The 20,435-nt window shown below is 38.8% G+C and overlaps 2 protein-coding genes across 2 annotated transcripts; one reads left to right on the plus strand and one right to left on the minus strand.

Annotated features, from left to right (window-relative positions):
- Positions 1-1,178: 1,178 nt before the first annotated feature.
- LOC5580267 (E3 ubiquitin-protein ligase TRIM39) lies at positions 1,179-2,185 on the plus strand. The gene is made up of 3 exons (XM_001662842.2): positions 1,179-1,714; positions 1,775-1,904; positions 1,963-2,185. Exons 1-3 carry the CDS (start codon positions 1,315-1,317, stop codon positions 2,045-2,047), a joined length of 615 nt encoding a protein of 204 aa, XP_001662892.1. The 5' UTR covers positions 1,179-1,314; the 3' UTR covers positions 2,048-2,185.
- On the minus strand, positions 2,182-20,244 carry LOC5580266 (WD repeat-containing protein 5). The gene is made up of 5 exons (XM_001662843.2): positions 20,067-20,244; positions 19,755-19,997; positions 19,598-19,694; positions 18,911-19,536; positions 2,182-2,650 (listed from the first exon to the last, which is right to left on the minus strand). The coding sequence occupies exons 2-5, from the start codon at positions 19,890-19,892 to the stop codon at positions 2,462-2,464; spliced, it is 1,050 nt and encodes a 349-aa protein (XP_001662893.1). The 5' UTR covers positions 19,893-19,997; positions 20,067-20,244; the 3' UTR covers positions 2,182-2,461.
- Between the last annotated feature and the right edge of the window lie 191 nt (positions 20,245-20,435).

Consider the following 20,435-nt stretch of genomic DNA (forward strand, 5'->3'; position numbering starts at 1 on the left):
CGCGCAGGATTGATTTTTCGATTTCAACTAATTTTTCACCCATTAATGAGTAAAAATTTACCCGTTTTTGCACTGTGTGCAAGTTCAAAAAAGGAGTATATTTTTACCCTTTTCATGATTGTGAAATTCCCCATTTTATGACAGAAATGATTGCTATTTGAAAATGTATATTTTTTTACCCTTTAAAGGGTATTCGCAAACCACCGCACGCTAACTCGGAAGTACCCATTAATGGGTACTTTCGTACCCATTTCCAACTAAAGTGGCTTAACCCATTAAATGAGTAAAGGCGATTTACTCATTAAAGGGTATTAGACATGAACTTCAAAACATGGGTATTTTTACCTCTTGATTGGTTTTGGAATAATGGGTAAAATAACCTCATTTTTTGTAGATCCCGCTCTGGATTCGGTTGATCAACCTCGAAAATTTGAAAAAAAAATGTATATGGAAAAGAATACAACAAATTAAAATTTCAATATTTTTATGTAACATCTTATAGTCGCACTTTATCACAATTATATACAATTTTAATTATAGAATGCGGATCGTAGATGCTTCAACGGGTTATCTAAAATAACCACTGGGGATCAACCACTGGACCATTGATGACTCTTTATATGGAACACTTTCCGGATACTCTGTCTCTCGGTACTCCATCCCAGTATATTGGAAATCAGGGAATTCGGCTCTGGAAATTATTGTGCCACATCCGCCTCATCCGTATCCGGAGTCTGTAAAATAAAAACGGTGAAACTAAAGAACTTGTAACCCAAACATAAACAGCGTCGGATAGCACTTACCTTAGTAGATATTTTGGAATATGATTGCCAGTAGCTCTTCAAATAGCATTATACAATCCAGATAACAATAGTACAGATAATTCCCGCACCAAAAAAGTTATTTATTTTACTTAAAACAAACAGAACCGCAACAGCAAATGAAAAATGGCGGAGCAGCTCTTCAGAATGCCATGCGTAGTATCTACCCATTATTTTCAATCGATTGGAAGCTTCATTATGGGGCTAAAGTACCCTTTTTATGACATTTAAAAAATACCCTTTTTCTGACAACTCAGTACTGCTTATAAAAATGGGTATTTGGAACCCATTTAAAGGGTACTTTTGAGTTAGCGTGCGTGTGGGGCTTTATGACCTTCGGTACCATACTTTGTGAACGGCCCCAAACTGCAATACCGACTGAGCTGAGAAAATTCAAAACACTTCTCGGTGTTGTGGTCGCGCGTGATTCCCGCAATTCAAGAAACCCCTAAAATATCATCCCAAAGTAATTCCGTTTCCGTTACGACTGACCATGTCCAACCGAGATCAAGATAAACTGCTGCAGGAGGACTCCAGACTCTCCATCCTGTTGGAGTGCTGCATTTGCTTCCACGGCCTTCGCGAGTGTCACATTTGTGTGGAATGTTCGCAGCCCTTTTGTCGGGAATGCATCGACCGGTGGCTTCTGAAGGAAAGCAGCTGCCCTTACTGCCGGGCCCACATTGAAAAGAATCGGCTGGTCCGGTTCTATCTGATTGATCAGTTGCATGAGGCGGTGGCACGTCTGCTGGCGGAACAGAACCGGAATCGCTGCGAAGTGCATGGATGTCAACAATTGTTGCTGGTTTGCTTGCACTGTGAGGAATGTGTTTGCGTAGATTGCTGGTATTCGGATGGTCACGTGGAGCATAAGGATGAGATTGTACCGATGGGTAAGTGTGGAAGGATATTTCGAGATTGTGGTGGAATGGTTCAGATTTATTTCTTTATAGAAATTGCGTACGATCACTTTTATCGGGAGACCATGAAAACTGGACAATCGAACAAACTGAAGGTTAACGTCAAGGAGGAAAGTGCGAAATTGAAGGACAAAATTAAGGTCTTGTTCGATGAGCCCAGAGAGTAAGTTTCCATTTGAATTAATGCTAATCAAGCTATTATATTCGTTACTGTATTTTAGTGCGTCAACGATGAATCAAATTTTGGAGCTCAGCAAGATGATGGAAAAGCTCCAAATCGATGAGAAAAACCTCATTCCATCTTAACTTGTTTTATTTATGTTATCTTCTGTGCGTGGAGTCATATTTTATCGTATATGCCGAAATATTAAGGATTTTTGAGTACACACATTCAATAAAATCTGAATTGAAATAGGTATTGAGAATAAAGCACATTTAAGTTCATTCAAGTTTTTATTTCACTTACACTTACAATTTCAAACGTCTTATCGACTACAATCGTACTTTACCATCGATATAAATGTAAAATTACACCGTTAAGAAGTTAAAGTTGTGTCCTCTTATATCTACGACTCATGTTAAATCATCGAATTCAGTAGCTTTCCCGAGCCGGATCATTTTTCAGAACCATGCTGGATAGTTGGTTGTGGAAGTGGCAGTAAAGCTATTGCTCCACTGAGACCTTGCCGAGCCCCCGGCCAACTATCTGCGGGCCCAATTTTATGTGTCGCTCTTCCACAGTTTTATCGTCTTGTCGTTTTCGAGCGCCGCCGAGGCGATGATGTTCTCGGTCGGGTGACATGCCGTGCAGAGAACGGTATCCGTGTGGCCCTGCAAACACTGAACGATTTCCTTGCTCTGCAGGTTCCAGATGTACACCATGTTGTCCTCACTGCCGGAAACGATCCACTGGAAAGGAAAGTGAAGGGGCAAAGATTAGTAAACTGTTTCATCCCGGCAGGGCTGATAGGATGTCTCTTATTGGAGACTTGGTCACTATTGTAGTTAAGGTCTCTAAAACGTCTCTATTGCAGTGATGGTAGTGCCTTGAAAATTAAAGAGACCTAACAGGAACTTAAACGAACCCTAATAGGAGCCAGGAGAGAAGAGTTTGATTCTTCATCGCATCAGGGCAGACATTTCTCTATGATTTAAGACTTTTTTTTAGAATTTCGTCAAATAAAACTGCTCGTGTTAGTGTATGTGTTTTTATTAGGGTTGTCTCAAGGAATTTCATTGGAATAAAATTCAGCTATTTGCACAAATGGTTTTTTTTTTTTTCAGATATGATTAGAATTTCTCCAGAACTCCTCTTTGAGAAACTTTTCAAAAAAATCCTAACTCATCTAGTATTTGATCCAGTGATTCATTCATCGTTTTCTTTATGGCACAATCCAAGGTTCCCGGTCAGAACATTTTCTAAAATTAAATCAATAACTTCTCCAGAAATGCTTCCACAAATCAAGCGTGTGCTAGAATAAGGGCGTAAGTCGCATGATCGATTTCTCTTCATCGATCCTCTCTTCTGTGAATAAAAGTGATAAGATGCGGGTTTGTTAGCATTTTTCCACTTCAGACCGCTTGGCAGCAATGCAATCTTACGTCCTGAGTTGAAAAAATACTGACAAACTTGCGTCTTGTCACCTTTATTCGCAGAAGAGAGGATCGATGAAGAGAAATCGATCATGCGACTTACGCCCTTATTCAAGCACACGCTTGAAATGTCTATTAGGATTTATAAAAGATCTCAACTAGGGATTTCTCTAAGGATACATTCAGCAATTGGGTGCTAAAATTTTAAATGAAATCTTGTTTTTATTGAATAACACGAACAGCCATGTTACTGCAATTACTTTAGCAATTTTCCCGCTCAAATAACGACTATATCATGTTTAAACTTCAACAGAAACAACAAGCTACACACATGGCTACCAATGGCTTTTAGGGCGAGATCATAAGTTATGCGAGAAATGAACCTTGACACTCTTGATCATGTTTGACGTTCGCTTAGGGGTTTTAGTTTTAACACTGGGGTTGTTCCTATCTGACATTTCGGAAGGGACACGGAAAACAAAATATACCCAAAACTTGAGTTTAAGCCAAGGGGTGTGACAAAATCTAAAGAAACATGAAACATGTTTTTTGGACTTAAATCAACGGAAAACATTAAAAAAATATTGAGTAAACATGTAAAGGGTTTTAGGACCCTATTGGTCCAGAGATTGCTTCTAAGATTTCTACATAAATTCCTACAATAATTCTTTGAGATTTTCTCAAATACCTAAGTCTTCATTTTTTCCAGGCGTTCTCCCAAGAATGTCTCCAGGGAAACGCCAAATGAGGAAGTTCCTGGAAATTGATTGGACTAGTGATCCTTTATAGAGGGATAAGCGGAAGTAAAATAGAATGATTTAGCAACAGACCAGCAGTGCTGATTTTGCTCGGCGTCGAGAATAATATTGTAACACGGACATGACTTCCTCATTGCTTCGTTATAGATTTTTGAGCTACATATCCAAATTAATAAACAGCCGAAAAAAATCAACAACTAAACATCGCATTGACAAAAAATTTAAAAAGAAAAATCATTTCAGTTTTTTGCTTCATGCAAAATGATTATAATTTCAAAGGATTACATTACTCCTCAAGAAAAGTTCAAAACAAACATAACTGATGTTCGTTTGGCTCACACTTTGACAGCTCTCGGTGCTCGATTGGCTCACACTTTGACAGAAATGTCAGCTTCCGCAAATCTCTCTTATAGTGGTTATCACGCCCAATGGTATGGGTGCCCTAGTGTAGATGTAGTTGTGAACCTTAGAGGAAAACAATATGCACTCTGTCTCGAAAAACACCCAGAATCCGGGTGTAAATTTTTCAAATTAGGTAATATTTCCATATGCATTTTGATGAGTCTGGAAAGCGTGTGCAAGTTTCTTTGAGGAAAACAAAAACAAACTGTGTATGACGAGCGTATGCTAGTCTACGTGTGTTCAAATGTCACTAAGCTCTATAAAGGATTACTAGATTGGACTAACAGCAGAGCATTCTCCTACCTGCTCGGTGTGAGTGTAAAGGAGTAGAAGAGAGCAGTGCTGTTAAGTGTCATGAATATCACGTGACTTTGACTTGAATATCGCTAATATCTTCCCCGTGGAAAAAGTCATCGGAAAATGTTTTTCCTGGTGACCATTTTCGAATTACTATTGGTTGATCATGATTGCTGATGCTGAATTCCGCATGGGAAAGCGCTAAACGCATTTTTTTTTTTCCAAAATTTTGACATTTAACAGCACTGGAAGAGAGTGAAAGTAGATGTAAATATATATTAGCTGAAAATAGATCAGTATCGGTAAAGAGGGTGCACGCCGTTAGGCATAAATACGATAGGCATAATGTACGTCTGGCATAATGGATGTTTGGCATAATGGACATTAGGCATAATTCCCAATGTGTCTTTTGAAATACGATTGCCTTGCAGTCTTCCCATAGTTGTCAATCCTTTGAGGTCAATTTCTAGACAAAACTTGATTAAATGATTAGCAAGAAAATGCTAGCAATTGCCTTCATTAGCTTTGTGGTAACTTCTGTGACCAAGGATGGAAATCTAGTGATCATGACAAAATAAATGATGCATCGCGGTTGTTCTTTATCGTGCGATCATAGCAACAACAATTAACCATTAGCCGTCAAGTCCTAACAACAAACTCCGCTCTGCGAAAAATGAATCGCTCGGCATGTGTGCTAACGATCAATTGTTCGCAAACCAAAGTCACAACTTTTGGGGGATTTTTACGTTTTTATTCCGCGATCTACCTTGTGGTATGTCATTAAGATTCGAATGTCAATCGGGTATGGTCTGAGTGAAAAATTATGCCGTGAACGCGTTCTGATTCATGTTAATCGCAACTTGTAACAACATCCGACAAACGGTTTGTCCCGCGACAAGCAGTGCATCAGACACTGATAAAAATCCACACGCTCGATCTGTGTGTTTAAAATTATGGATCGATTCATGAACGTCCATATCGATTTGCTATGATTTTCTTGCAACCTTCGTGTGTGTTACACATTAAATTCCTGTGTTTTGCTTTATGGATTGATTCATCAACCGACAACAGGGATTCCATATTTTTTCCACCTAAGTTCCCGAAGCTTTCTCTTCAGATTCGTATGTGTCAACCTATGGACGCATAGATCATCACTGCAACACGGATTCAGTGTGTTTTGCTTATGGTTATCTTGTGTCATAATCATCATGCTCAAGTTGGTCGATTCATTGATATGCGCAATGAGATTGTTATGATGAAATCCATGAGCTATGCTAGCGATTTCCATGTTCAAAGCTTCTAAATTGTTTGTGATCAACCCATGAGATGCATAGTGAACTGAATTGCGGTTGGACCTCGTGTCGAACGACAGTCATCATCATGCTTCCAAAGAGAAGAAGCAAATTTTGAAGCTGAAAGTGTTAGATGAAAATTTGTGAATTCGATTTTTCTTTTATTAGTGAAGTTGACCGATATACGAGAATTCTATCTTTCTATAAGAAAACATTGATTATAATGTATAGTTTAGTAGAAAAATCGGATTCCACTAACAGATTTTCCTGGCTTTCAGTTTCGAAAAAATGGAATATGCTTATCCCTGGCTTCCCAAATTATGGATTTGCGGCGCCCCGCTTGTTGCTGGCTCACGGGTTTGAAAAAAAAATCAAGAGAGCTTGCGACAAGCAGAGGAGCCTCGGATCCATATTTTGGTGAGCAAAAGTTTTTCTACCAAATTTCTTCTTTCAGTCCCATGACATTTATGTTCTATCACACATGACTTTGGTACTACATTTCGAATTCAATAAGCAAATCAGTTGGTTTTCATGATTTAATTTTTGGAAATTCATGTTTGTTTCACATGACAACCTAATGTTGATACACATGCTATTATACCGTGAAATCAATGATGAAATCCATATGGCTACCACACTCAAATCATGTGGTTTTCCTCTTTGCGCAAATCTATAAGTAAAACACACGACCTTGACGTGTAGATTTTTCTCAGTGGATGCTCCATTTATCCTTACTATGCACGCGTGATGAGCTGTTCGAATCATGCTTCTGCAAGAGCAACGGCCCTCTTAGACCATTCAAATACTATGTTGTTAGTCGCTAGAGGATATTTTTTTCCATCCTTGTCTGTGACCTTAGAGCAAAGCCATTCTGAAGGTATTTTAGTTCGGTTTCAAATCGATCGAGGATCCTAGGCCATGAAGTATAAACGTGCTCATGTATCGTGCACAAATTGGAATGCTAACTGGCCACTTTGGCATAGCAAACATTTGATTAATAATGGTGGAAGTGCTCCTAGAACACTAAGTCAAGAGCTTGGGTTGGGACGTAATGCCAAGAATATGAGCGAAGCTGTAACTGCTTCTCATATTTTGAGTTTGGTTGTACACATTGGCAAATTTTTCATCAGAGATTATCCCTTCTTTAAATTGAAGGCTGTTCTTTATAGTTATACCGCCGACAAAATTGTTGGAGTTAGTGCTGCTAATGTTTAAATCAGTTTTTTTTTAATAATTAAACTGTTCTTTCGAGACATACTTATTCAAAAAATTTGGAATTCCATCACGACTGTCAGTGGCGAAAAGAACGGATATTCTAGGCCTTAGCAGTCTATAATATGGTAGCCAAAACAGGGTTTTGTCTTTTAATCCGACGGTTTCGGTTATTATTTGAAAAAGGTTAAATAATAACCGAAATCGTCGGATTAAAAGACAAAACTCTGTTTTGGCTACCATATAGACTGCTAAGGGTCTTCCTTAGCCGAGTGGTTAGAGTCAGCGGCTACAAAGCAAAGCCATGCTGAAGGTGTCTGGGTTCAATTCCCGGTCGTTCCAGGATCTTTTCGTAATGGAAATTTCTTTGACTTCCCTTGGCATAGAGTATAATCGAACCTGCCACACGATTTTAACATTTTTCATGTCTTCTTTTTTTTTCAATTCATTTATTTGGTAGGCTCATTTGTTTTCTAAAAACTCTACGGAGCCGAATATCTTACAGAACAATTTGTTATTCTAAAAAAATCATACTAAATTATCAATAGCGGGTCTTGCGAGCGACCTTGGTTTTTGGCCCGGCACCTGTACTGGAACCCGAACCAGAACGTGAAGCCGCAAACTCGGCCCGCCGTTGGGTTGCTTTTGAGTTCAGCATCGCCTCGTGGATTGCTTTGGCCACTTCTCCCAGTTTTTCCATACTTTCTTTCCGCCGGCGCTCTTTTTCCGAATCAGCTCCTGTGTCACATACGGATTGCTCTATCTGTTCCGTTTCTAATTCTTCCGTGGATTGGTCGATGTACTCTTCGTCTTCTTCCTCTTCTTCAAGTACTTCGATTATGTCCTCCTCCAATGCTTCCGACATCTCCAATGCTTTTGATGTACTTGCTTCTCCAGACACAACGTCAGCATATGAACAAGTTCCAGAATTTCCATGTTTCCTCTTATCCTTGTTGTTTCGGCTTTGCCGTTATGGGCAAGAGTCCCTGCGGTGTCCCAATTCTCGACACAGGAAACACTTGTCCTTCAGACCTTCATAGAAAATCCTCCCTTTCCTATGACCAACATCGATTGATGGTGGAATATTCGTTTTAACGACCATGTACACTCCACGCACTCCTGTGTACATGTGGTCGAGGCCAAGGTCCGACGGAAACTTCTCTAGGACCACATACTCAATAGTACCAAACTGTCCGAGCACCGACGACAAACTATCGTCCGGCAGTTCAGGTGGCAAATCAAACACACGGACGTATTGTGTATTTGCACCCTCTGTCGACATCCTCACCGTTACTGCTTTTCCGTTCGCATAAACGAATTGCCGTGGATCCACATTCTTGCGCAGCGATTCCGTCATAGCCTCTTTCGACGTAAATTTGATGAACAGCGAACTATATCGCTAAAATCAACGGTTTGGGCGCTATTCAAAAAGCGCATGAAATCGAGAAAATAAAACACAGTGCAGTGGTGGCCACGAGCACAGAGTGCTTTTCAAATAAACATAAGGAAAAAAAGTTGAGTTGGACTAATAAGTTGGGTGAAAGTTTATTGAAAAGGAAGTTGGGGTCATTTTTACCCGAACATTTCCTACAATTCCAATGATGATTCAAAACCTTGACACTCTGGCGATTCCATTCGAACTAAAACGATGGCAATCCGTCAAAAATTGCCGAAATGGCAGCAATTTGATTTTTTTTTTCATTTACAGGGCGGATACGGGTTAATTAAATTCCTAATGAATTCTTGCAAGGATCTCTCACTTACTATTGAGAAACTTTGGATTTGCCAGATAAATTGCAAAGTAATTTTTGGAAAAAATGATGATGTGAATCATTGGATAATGTATAGCAGGATTTTCTGTGGAAAAAATATCGACTAGAATCCCTGAAGAAATGTGTGTATGAGTGCGCTAGTGTGAAACATCAAATGAAATTTTGAAGACTCCATGGAGACTTAACTTGAAAATTGTTTGGAAGCACTGTTGGAGTACTTCGTAGATGAGTTGTTGGAGAAATTCTTAGAATTTACTAAGGAATTCCTGGAAGAACTCTTGAAGGATTTAATTAAATAGTCCCTGGAGGAATTTTGGACAAACTGTGAATGAACTGAAAAAATAACTGTAAAAATCGGCGTATGAACTCCTTAGGATACTCATGAAGTGTTTCCATAAAAAGCTGATTCCATAGTAATAAAAATACAGTTCGTTCGATTTCAATGTAGAGAAATATATTAACAGAATTTGCGTTATCTTTCATACAAAGAAACTTAGTCAGATGAACCAGTACTGAAATAAATCTTGTACAGAACAGACGCGCTCGACTTCAGTTCTTTCCGACCATCTTGTATCGCAAATGTGAATCATGTGAAAATTTCCCTCTAACGAAAATCCTCAATGAATTCTCTTGAATATAGGGAAAGTGTACCAGTTATGGCCATAGTGGTTCCCTATTTGGCCATACGGGAAATTTCGATAACTTTCACAATTTAAATATTTTTGAATGTTTAAACATAAAGATATATCTTAAATCTCACTACTACAACACAAAAAATCTTTCAAAGTGTGAAAACATTCAAGTTATCCCGTATGGCGAAATAGGGAACCACTATGTCCATAACTGGTACACCTACCCTATGTGCTTATTCTGCGCGGCGTGACGTGAGACGACTAATGTTAATCAAACAGTAACGAGTCGACAATTGTCACCTCATTCGACTCGTCTCAACTCACACGCCGCGCAGATTAAGGTGAAGATGAATCGAAACCAAAGTTCAAATTTTCAAGAGCACGGATCTGGAGAACCAAACATCCGTTTAAGCTGAAAACTTAATCGATTGGTCACTAGCTGGTGGTGACCAATCGATTAGGTTTTCAGCTCAAACGGGTGTTTGGTTCTCTAGATCCGTGCTCTTGAAAATTTGAACTTTGGCTTCGATATATCTTCACCTTAAGCAAAACTACTTGGAAGAATACCTATAGTGGTTTTTGGACGCTTTGCTAGAGTAACTAAAAGGAGTAGCGTTTCATCCTTCGACCTTGACGCTTGCTTCTGCGGGGGCGAGCGATGAGGGTAGGATCAAACATGTCGCGCGTCGTTCGCTTAGAAAATTAAAAAGCGCCACGGATCGTTAGAAGTATTTGATCTATTGATCATGTCGCTTGCTCTTGCGTGGGCGAATGACGAACACTTGATTGCCGTACAATGCGATTATCGAATTATTTCGCGAATGCGGTTAGGCGTGATCAGGGATGGGAAATGTACTGTAGTAAACATTTACCACCTCGACATTCACATTTTTCTACACGACCATCAAAATCCAAAGCAAACCATGACCGTTCAAAACAAAAAAAATGTCACGGCTCCTCAAAACTGTAATCTTCTTCTTCCCAACGTTTTTTTCAAACTCGAATGCGAAATGACTCGAGCACAGTGGTGACACGATTTTTCCGGTTTTCGGGGTTTTGCATTTTTGCTCGATAAAGGGAGCATGAAATTGAACTTGTTTATATGTATCGAAACGAAATGATTGTGCTCTTGCTATTAGCGTCTATAGATTTCAATTAGTTGAAAGCACATGTGGAATATTAGCGATTGAATGATTTTACTTTTTTTTTCAATCATTCACCTCGAGATGGCTGCTCGAAAACGATCATAGTGGAGAGACAAAAACAGTCAAGCAGTGTGTGAACTGTTGGCAGCGCAACGCCTGATGGTATTGATGCTGCTGCTGCTTTGTGTTTTGGTTGACTGGCAGAATCGATGAACTGTGGTGAATAGTGGTCACAGTTCCCAAGCCTGGGTGTGATTATATCATGGATCGCATCACCAAACATTGGTGACTCCCAGATCTCTACCTTATCCCACTAACCCAATATCCTTTCCATGACAACCGTGGAGATGCAGAGGTGATCTCGGTCTCTAGTAACAACGGTAGTCACACTAACATTCCTTCCCTTCCCCGCTGACCGTAAGGACGTGGTCGGCGCCGTTATTGACTTTTAAATTTGAGCTCTCGATTTGTGCACATTGAAGAATGGTAAGCTAATCCTAAGCCCCATTCATTAATTCCCTGTGCAACTTCGACTGTTCTGGTCAATCACGGAGTAGCAACTACGGTCATCTATGCTTATGCTTTTGCTTATGCATGGCTAAAGTAACTACAAGAGAAGTCAGTGAAATAATCAATGGGAAATTGTAAGCCCTGTGTAAATTACAGGAGACAGCTGCGTTGGAATCTCTGAAAGTACTCAAGAAGAAATCTCTACAGCAACGATTAGACGAACTGAAGCATTTCCTCAAGGAATCTGGAAAGGAATTCCAAGAGAATGATTACTATGAAAGTTTCTCTGAAGCCTCTAGAATTTTATACCAGGATTTAATACATAGTGACTAGACTGGCCCAGTTCAGTATGGAAGAAAAATAAAGTTGTATGATTCCACGGGGCACCCCCCAGGATTATTTCTTGGGGTTAGAGGAAGCCTTTCTGAAATATTCAGCTCATTTGGTCGTTCCATGAGCTGGCGCATTTGAATTGAAGTTAATATGGGATTTTCAGCTCAAACATATGGCCAACAGCACATCATCTACTGTTTGATTCAGGAAAATTGATGATCGCGTTCAATTGGACCCAGAATGTCAAAAACACTACTTGATATAATAGCAAAGAATATTGTAGAAGATTGTACCACGATCAAAATTAATAAAGTTGGTGTTTTAACCATCTGAAGTAGGGGAACTTACGTATTGTCGGCAGCCTAAGTAGCTGAACTATGAAGAACACAATTATACAGAACAATGAAGCACAACAATTAGCAGGATACACCTGAACTGCACTTGAGCACTCTTTATTTAGTAATTATTATGCACAAAACACTATTTTGTTCTCTAAATCCTCTATTTTCCCTCACCAAAGTCACGAGGCACTTGTTCTTTTATCGGCAACGCATTTACTATTGTCGGCAACAAAAATGTTCACTTCGGCAATCCAAAACTTTACAAAAACTAGGTTATGTATTGGTAACTTTTCGTATTTGTTGACAATGCCTGAATTTAAACGTCACTCATTATATTCTACCCGTTGAAAGGGCCAATGCAGAAAAAACAGACTACACTGAGAACAGCATTGCATGCAACTGCAGTTATAAATAGAATAGCTGGGAGTCATATTGAATACACAACGCCACTAAATTTGTGGACGGCGCACAAATTACGTAACGCTCTAGGGGGAGGGGGAGTAGGCTCAAACGCTGCGGCTCAAACACAAAATTTATTATTTCATACAAAGACCGTTGCGGAGAGGGGAATGGTCGAACACGATTCTCTTGATTTGTTCTTATTGCGTATCAATTCTACATGCGGCGATCTGGGCTATAGAAATTCATACATCTTGCTTTAAGAAAGATGCAACGATTATTGCAATACGAAAGCTTCATGTATCGTTTTAGCATCACCCCACATCAAAGCGTCGATAGACGAGGGGAGTGCGCACGAGCCTATCGATCGCAAGGTTCTAGGTTCGATTCCAAATTCAGGCATCAAAACTATCCTGATGGTATCTCTGAGAGAATGGTTTCTATCAGAGATAGACGATAGAGTGATAGTATCCCTATCCCAAAAAATTCTCATGATGATGATGATACTATCAGTACAACACCTCTCAAATAACAATGATAGAGGTTCTATCTTTTTCAATTGATAATATTATAGAATAAAAATTGTTGGACGATGGATATAGAAAATTAACTAAATTCCATAATTAGCAATCCAAGGTGGCGGCTTCAGGAGTGTAAGAATTGTTGGGAACCCATGCAGTATGGTTACTTTCAGAACGGGCGCGACGAGGGAATGACGAAAATCGATGTTCGTCGCCATGAAATCAAAGATGGCGGCATCCGGTCAAGGAAAATTGCTGAAAACCCATGCAATATGGGTATTTTCGGAACAAGCACAACGAGGGGATGACGAACATCGATATTCGACGCCATTTTAAAATCCAAGTTGGCGGCCTCTGGTCAAGGAAAATTGCTCAAAACCCATGCAATATGGGTATTTTCGGAACGGGCGCGACGAGGGGATGACGGAAATCGATGTGCGACGTCATTTTGAAATCCAAGATGGCGGCTTCCGGTATGGTAAAATCATATAAAACTGAACATGGGGTTTCAATGATTTTACCAAACCGGAGCCCTCTATCTTAGATTTCAAAATGGCGTCGCACATTGATTTCTGTCATCCCCTCGTCGCGCCCGTTCTGAAAAAAAAAAAAACATTTTGCATGAGTTTTCAAAAATTTTCCTAAACCGGAGGCAGCCATCTTAGATTTTAAAATGGCATCGGACATCGAATTCCGTCATCCTCTCGTCGCACCCGTTTCGAGAAACCCCATAATGCATTGGTTTTCAACGATTTTCTTTAATCGGAGACCGCCATCTTGGATTCCAAAATGGCGTCGGATATCGATTTCCGTCATCCCCTCATTTTACCCGTTCTGAAAATACTCATATTGCATGGGTTTTTAATGATTTTACCAAACCAGAGGCCTCCATCTTGGATTTCAAAATGGCGTCGGACATCAATTTCCGTCATCCCCTCATCGTGCCCGTGCTGAAAATACCCATATTGCATGGGGTTTCAATGATTTTACCTAACCGGAGCCCGCCATCTTAGATTTCAAAATGGCGTCGCACATCGATTTCCTTCATCCCCTCATCGCGCCCGTTCCTAAATTACCCATATTGCATGAGTTTTCAACGATTTTCTTCAACCGGAGGTCGCCATCTTGCATTACAAAATGGCGTCGGACATCGATTTCCGTCATCCTCTCATCGCACCCGTTTCGATAATACCCATATTGCATGAGTTTTCAACGATTTTCCTTAACCGGAGGCCGCCATCTTAGGTTTCAAAATGGCGTCGGACATCGATTTCCGTTATTTCCTCGTCGTGCCCGTTCCGAAAATATCCATGAGAACATACCTTGAGTTATTTCTATTAGATTTTTCCCATTATGCGCAAGATTTTGGTTTCAGTTTTTGTATCAATGATAAGATAGATAGGGATAGCTATAAAATTTTGCAGAGGTATCCATCTTTTTTCAAGAAGTGATAGTATCCCTATCACTACCCATAGTATCAAAAGATAGACGTGATAATGGTAAATGAGAGGGAAAAACTTGAATCCTGTCCAGGTTCCCGTGAAATATATTTTTGTTTTCAAATTTGGTTTTATAACGTAAATTTATGAATTTCAATCCTTTTTCTTGTGGCGAATCTTTATAAGGGTTTCCTATGTTTATCGATAGTTCAATTTTCTGAGTAAGGTTTGTTTGGACCAATGTCACTTCCTCGAAGATGTGAATTTGGGCCAATTTTACGTCTCCAATTTAAAAAAAAAATAATCAAATTTCAATTATTTGTTCAGAATTTGCAATGTATTCTCATATTTAGCCGAACACATCAAATCAAATTGCGAAACTGGTTGAAAAATAAATGAGGACTTACGCATTTTTGGCCAAATCTCACCCCCAACGACGGTACTTGCACATTTGTTTTCAAACTTCTTTAAATTCGAAAGGTAAATAATTTCACCGTGAATTGAACTGACCCGCTGAATGGGTCGATATGGTCGTGGTCTGTGAAGGTTGCTGCTCTTGAACGCTCTATCATCAAATTATTACCAAGAGAATGAATGGTAACATAAAAAAAATACCAATTGCGATGTTCCAATTCCAATCTAAACTTTGCCAGTAAAATTTATTTGCGTTCCTATTATTCTCAGTGTATGCGAAAATCAGAATTGGCCCTTTGCAAATCAATTGACTTATGACTTGACACAAAAACATCATGCTCTGATTGCCTGTAAAACAACAGGAGTGTTGCCAATATAGTTCAACTATTGAAAGACGTATATTTTATATGTTTCTCAGTTGTTGTTGTTGTTGTTGTTTGAGAGGGACTTTAACCCGAAGGTCATTCGTCCCTCTAGTTTCTCAGTATATTGAAGATTATGCACTACAATCTTCAAATCAGAAAGTATTAAAAGGTTCAATTGTTACCAATGCATGCTTTGTTGCCTTATTCCAATAAATTAATTAGTCATGTTCGATTTTTCTGTGAATTTAAATCGTGAATAAAAAATACACCGCAATTGAATATGGTTTTCTGGCAACCTGTTCCCGTAATAAAAAGTGATTGCCGAGGAAATCAAAGTGCATTAATTTTAATTTGTGATTTAAAGCATAAAAATTAAGTATTTTCGAGTGCTTTATGTACAAATCAAAAGTTCAATAGTGCATAGGTGATCGGTGCGTAGCTGTTGTGAAAAAATCGGCATTGGAGCGGAAAATTGGACTTTTTAAAGTGGTGAGTTTTTGTATGCTGTTCTTGTGTTGTTTTATTCGGCAGCTCACGAATGACGATAATTTCGTAAGCATTTATTTCATTTAACGATAAAACCCATGTTATATAATATTTTTGTGAAAGATGTGATTTACATGGAAGATTATAGTTCAAGGAATTTGTTGAATACAGTGAAGTTAACTCTTGTTCCGTAGATAAATTGAAACATGGACGATAAGTTAGTGCTGCCGAAAATACCCTCAGGGTGCCGAAGCCATCATTTACCCTATATCATGCAATACTGCTTGTATGTCTTCAACATAGCTTGGAGGTAACCACTAAGCGCATCATAGCCACCTATGACACTGGGCGAGCTGAGGCACATGTCGCATGCATAAAAGTGACTGTACGGGAGTGCTGAGCTAAGCCTAACTTTCAACAACTGAAAGAGTAATGAAAATGAGATTAAATCCAGATACAACCTTCTGCAATTATGTTCATTAGGGTATCAACTAGTGTATTTGTCATTCTGGGCTTATTTGAACGCGAACAATTAGTATACGGAACGAAACAGTGACATAGGACCAATTTTCAATATATTTGAGACGAATATCCCATACAAACTTCAAATCGAATGCGCCAGCTGGTAGAGCAACCAATTGAGTTGAAATTTTGAGAGAGCGTTTTTCTTACCCTGAGGCTCATATCTAGGGGGTGCCCCGTTGAATTTTACAACTTTTTTGTTTAAGGGCCAGTCTAATAGTGACTTAAGAAACCATTTTGGTTAAAAAGGAAGAGTATTTTTACCAGATTTTTTTATTAAATGTCAAGAATATCACGTGACTTCGACGTGACGTGAGGATTTTTTTTCCTGATGACTTTTTCCGAACTACTATCGGTTGACAATATTGGCTGATGGTATATTGTACAAGGGAAATTGTTATGCAGCATTGAAAATTTTCCAAAATTTTGAATCAACTTCTAAGATCGTACTAAGACTTCAAAGGCACAAATCTCGCACTGCTTTATATACTTTCTATCAGAAATAGAGACTTGCATTGTAATAGTGTCCAAGTTCCTACAAAAACCATGCTACCAGCCCTGCTCTAAGGATATTTCTAAGAGCTAATCTGCTATTTCCTCGTAACATTACGACAAGTATTAATACATGTATATGCATGTATTTTTTTGGTTTTTTTTTCATTTTTTTTACAAATTAATTCAAATACTTGTCTTAAATTTCCTACAAATATTACTCTTCAGAAGTTCATATAGTGATGGTTTTACGGACTTCATCCAAGATTGCGACCAAGGATTGTTTTATTTTTTCTATCCAAGATTTCGACCAAGGATCCAATTTTTCTAAGGAAAACCCAAGAAATTGTTCTAGATATTCGACCAAGTTTTTTTTTTTTTTTGATACCTCCATATTTTCTTTTTATTTAGTTGTTTCATCGTTTCTATGAGAATTCAACCAGCTATTTCCTCCAAAATTGTTGTTCAGGCTTTCTTTAAGATTTCAATCAATATTTCTCTTCAGAAATAACTCCAGAGATTCCTTCAAGAATGTTTCCTAAAATTCTTAGATAGGTACTTTCCCAAGGATATGCTCAAGGTTATCCATGAATTCTTCAAGGGATGGCCTTAAGAAATTGTTAGATTTTTTTTTTTTAGAAATTAGGCTGATACAAATATTAATTTTCTTTTATGTCACCCCCCCCTTCAAAAATCCGAAAATTTTGAGGGGGAGAAAAAAAAAGATTCATCATTTTTAAGACATCAGTTAGGTTTTTTTTAATTTTTAAAACGAAAAACAGGTAAAATAATGATGCAGATGACAATTGAAAAAAGTTTAACAACTACCGTTAAAAATAAAAATTTGAAAAAATAACTTTTTTTTCATTTTTATTTTTTTGTTCCTTATTTATTTTTATCCCCCCCCTCGTACCTTCCAAGTGATCTCGGACATAAAAGAAAATTAATATTTGTATCAGCCTTATTGGAGAAATTTTCTGAAGAAATTGCTTGAACAACATTGGATAGATTTGTAGAAATGAGCAGAGGAAATACTGGAATAATTGTTCAATGTTGTTTAAAACCTTCAATGAAATTTTGAAGCTTCATGGAAATTTTATTTAGGAAATTACTCGAGAAATGTTTGATACAGCTGCAGGAGTAATCCCTGGATGAAATGCCGAAGTAATTCCTAGATAATTTTTTGGAGGTACATCATTAGGATTCGCTGGTCGACTTTATTGAGAAATTCCTTGGAGTGTTCTTAATACATTTTCCTAAATAAACCCTCGAAGAATTCCTGAATTAAATGCTTGGAACAAACGGTTTTTGAATACTTGAGAAAATCTATACAAAAATTACTGAAAGAAATACTTGAAATATCGACATAGAATCATTTGGAGGAATTCTTGTAAGGCTTCCTAGAAAAAATACCAGAACAAAGTACTTCAAAAACCTCGCGATTTACCAGGATTTTCTTGGAAGAACTATTTGTAGGGATTCTTGGAAGATCTCTTAGAGTAACAATTGATGAAGAATAAGTACAAAAACTTCTGGAGGAAATACTAGAATACTACCCCCGAAAATTTTAAGAGTAGTTGATACGAATTCCTGGAGATTCGGTAGAGGAATCTCTAAAGCAATTTCTCAAGTATTCCACTAGAAATCATTCCAACAATTTCTGAAGCTTTACCTCATCAAAATTTAGAAGAAATTTCTGTTGAACCTGTGTAATAGGCCCTTCTTGTGATCCAAGTTAAATTGTAAAAAAAGTTACTTTTGAGACCATTTTGATTTAAAAATGGGCTTTTGAGACCTTCCCTCTAAAGATAGACTTTTTGGTGACTTGTATGAAAATAGATACATAGCTACCAAGTCTCTAAAAAAAGATCAGCCCTGTATAATTCTTAATCATTGTTTTCAACTAAAAAGAATCTAATTGATTCTAAAATCTCGAATCTTTGTTTAAAAATTTGTAATTATGAATATTAACTTAAAAAGATTTCGTTTTGTTCTTAACACTAAGACTACAAATGAATCAAAAGATTTCCGACCATAATCCATAACTTTTAAAAATATATCAGAAGGCCGGCTCCAATTTGGTACAGTTGGTAGATTTGTGCCATTATTTTTATCAAAAAAAAAAATTAGTTGGCCAGACCACACCTCCTCCCTTATTTACGTCAATGGGTATGAGGTCTCTTAATTTCCTATATTTGTCAGTTGCTTCCAGCCCCGATCCCTGCGACCCAGTCCTATGCTTACCTTTCCACCGGTGACGGAGAAATTCGCAAAGATGCAATACTTTTCGTTCTTGTGGCCGGTGTACGTTTTGAGACACTTGCCCTTCGAGTAGTCCCACAGCTTCAGCGTATTGTCCAACGTGGCAGCCAAGATGTACTTCCCATTAGGCGAGAACTTCACAAACGACACCGGAGGATTGTCGTCGTCGATGAGCGTCTTGAGACACTGTCCGCTGGCCGTATCCCAGATACGACACAACCCATCGTAACTGGACGACACAATCAGCGATCCGTCCCGATTGAAATGCACCGCCGAAACGGGATCGGAGTGTGCCGGAAGCGTCTTGAGACACTTTCCCGTCCGGACGTCCCAGATCCGCACCGACTCGTCAAACGATCCCGATACAATCAAATTGCTCTGGGGGTTGAAGTTACAGCAGAACACATAGTTGGTATGCCCTTTCAGTGTCTTCAGACACTTGCCCGAGCTAAGTTCCCAAATCTTCAGGGTCTTATCATCGCTGGCCGTCACCAGCAGCCGACTGTCGCTGGACCAGGCCACGTCACTGATTCCAAGCTTGTGTCCGGAAATGGTTTTCTCAAACTTGCCATCGTAGGCTCCCCAGATTTTGATCAACTTGTCCGCCGCTGAAACGAAAAATGGATTTAAAAAACTTCTTCCAAAAATAAACATCTAACGCAAACTTACAGGAACTGGCCAACCATTCGCCATTGGGGCTGAATTTGACGGCAGAAACAGCTTTGGTATGCCCGGCTAGGGTGAACTTCAAGGTGTAATTTGGTTTCTGCGGGAAAAAAGACATCATACAATCCGTATAAATTCAAATCCCGCAATCAGAACTCACCACAGAAAGCGACTGACGATTCTGGCTGGAGGGGGCATGCTGGCTTTGTGACGGCGGAGGTGCATTCTGTTGAATCGGCGTCGGAATGTGTATGGGATGTCCGCCGTGACCCACGGGACCTCCGATGGGAACCATCATCCGGGAGTGTTTTGGTTTGCGCGGTTTGCCGACCTTTACTCGACTCGCTGCTTATTACTGTTCTTCGTCTTCTTTTTGTTGCGGGCTTTCTTCGATAGCGGCAAGCTGAAATGTATTCAATGTTTGATTGATGAATTCCAACACAATTCCAGAGAAAAATATGGAAAACTATACCTTAAACTTAGTGCCACTTGAAAACAATCGTTTTCAATGATTTTGAAGTGAATTTGCAGTAAAAATTACAGAGAAATATGGCAAGACAAAATCCTCACGTAAATATTTGAACCAAGCTGAAAATTTTCGCGTTCTTTTTCGGGATGGGATGCTGCGAAAACTCAACGCAAAGCAAAATCTCGCGTAACAATTCAAAAGGGCCAATCCTCAGATCGTTGACTCTGAGAAAATTCGATTTGAATATTATTCAGCACATTTTCAATTCCTATTTTTCAGTATTCAATTCAATCAATGTGATTTCTTGCTAGTTGAGTGACGATTTACTATTACTACACGCTAATAATTGATTTTATTCTGAAAACTGACAAA

Source organism: Aedes aegypti, chromosome 3 (assembly GCF_002204515.2).
Source record: "Aedes aegypti strain LVP_AGWG chromosome 3, AaegL5.0 Primary Assembly, whole genome shotgun sequence".
In the NCBI taxonomy this organism is placed as follows: domain Eukaryota; kingdom Metazoa; phylum Arthropoda; class Insecta; order Diptera; family Culicidae; genus Aedes; species Aedes aegypti.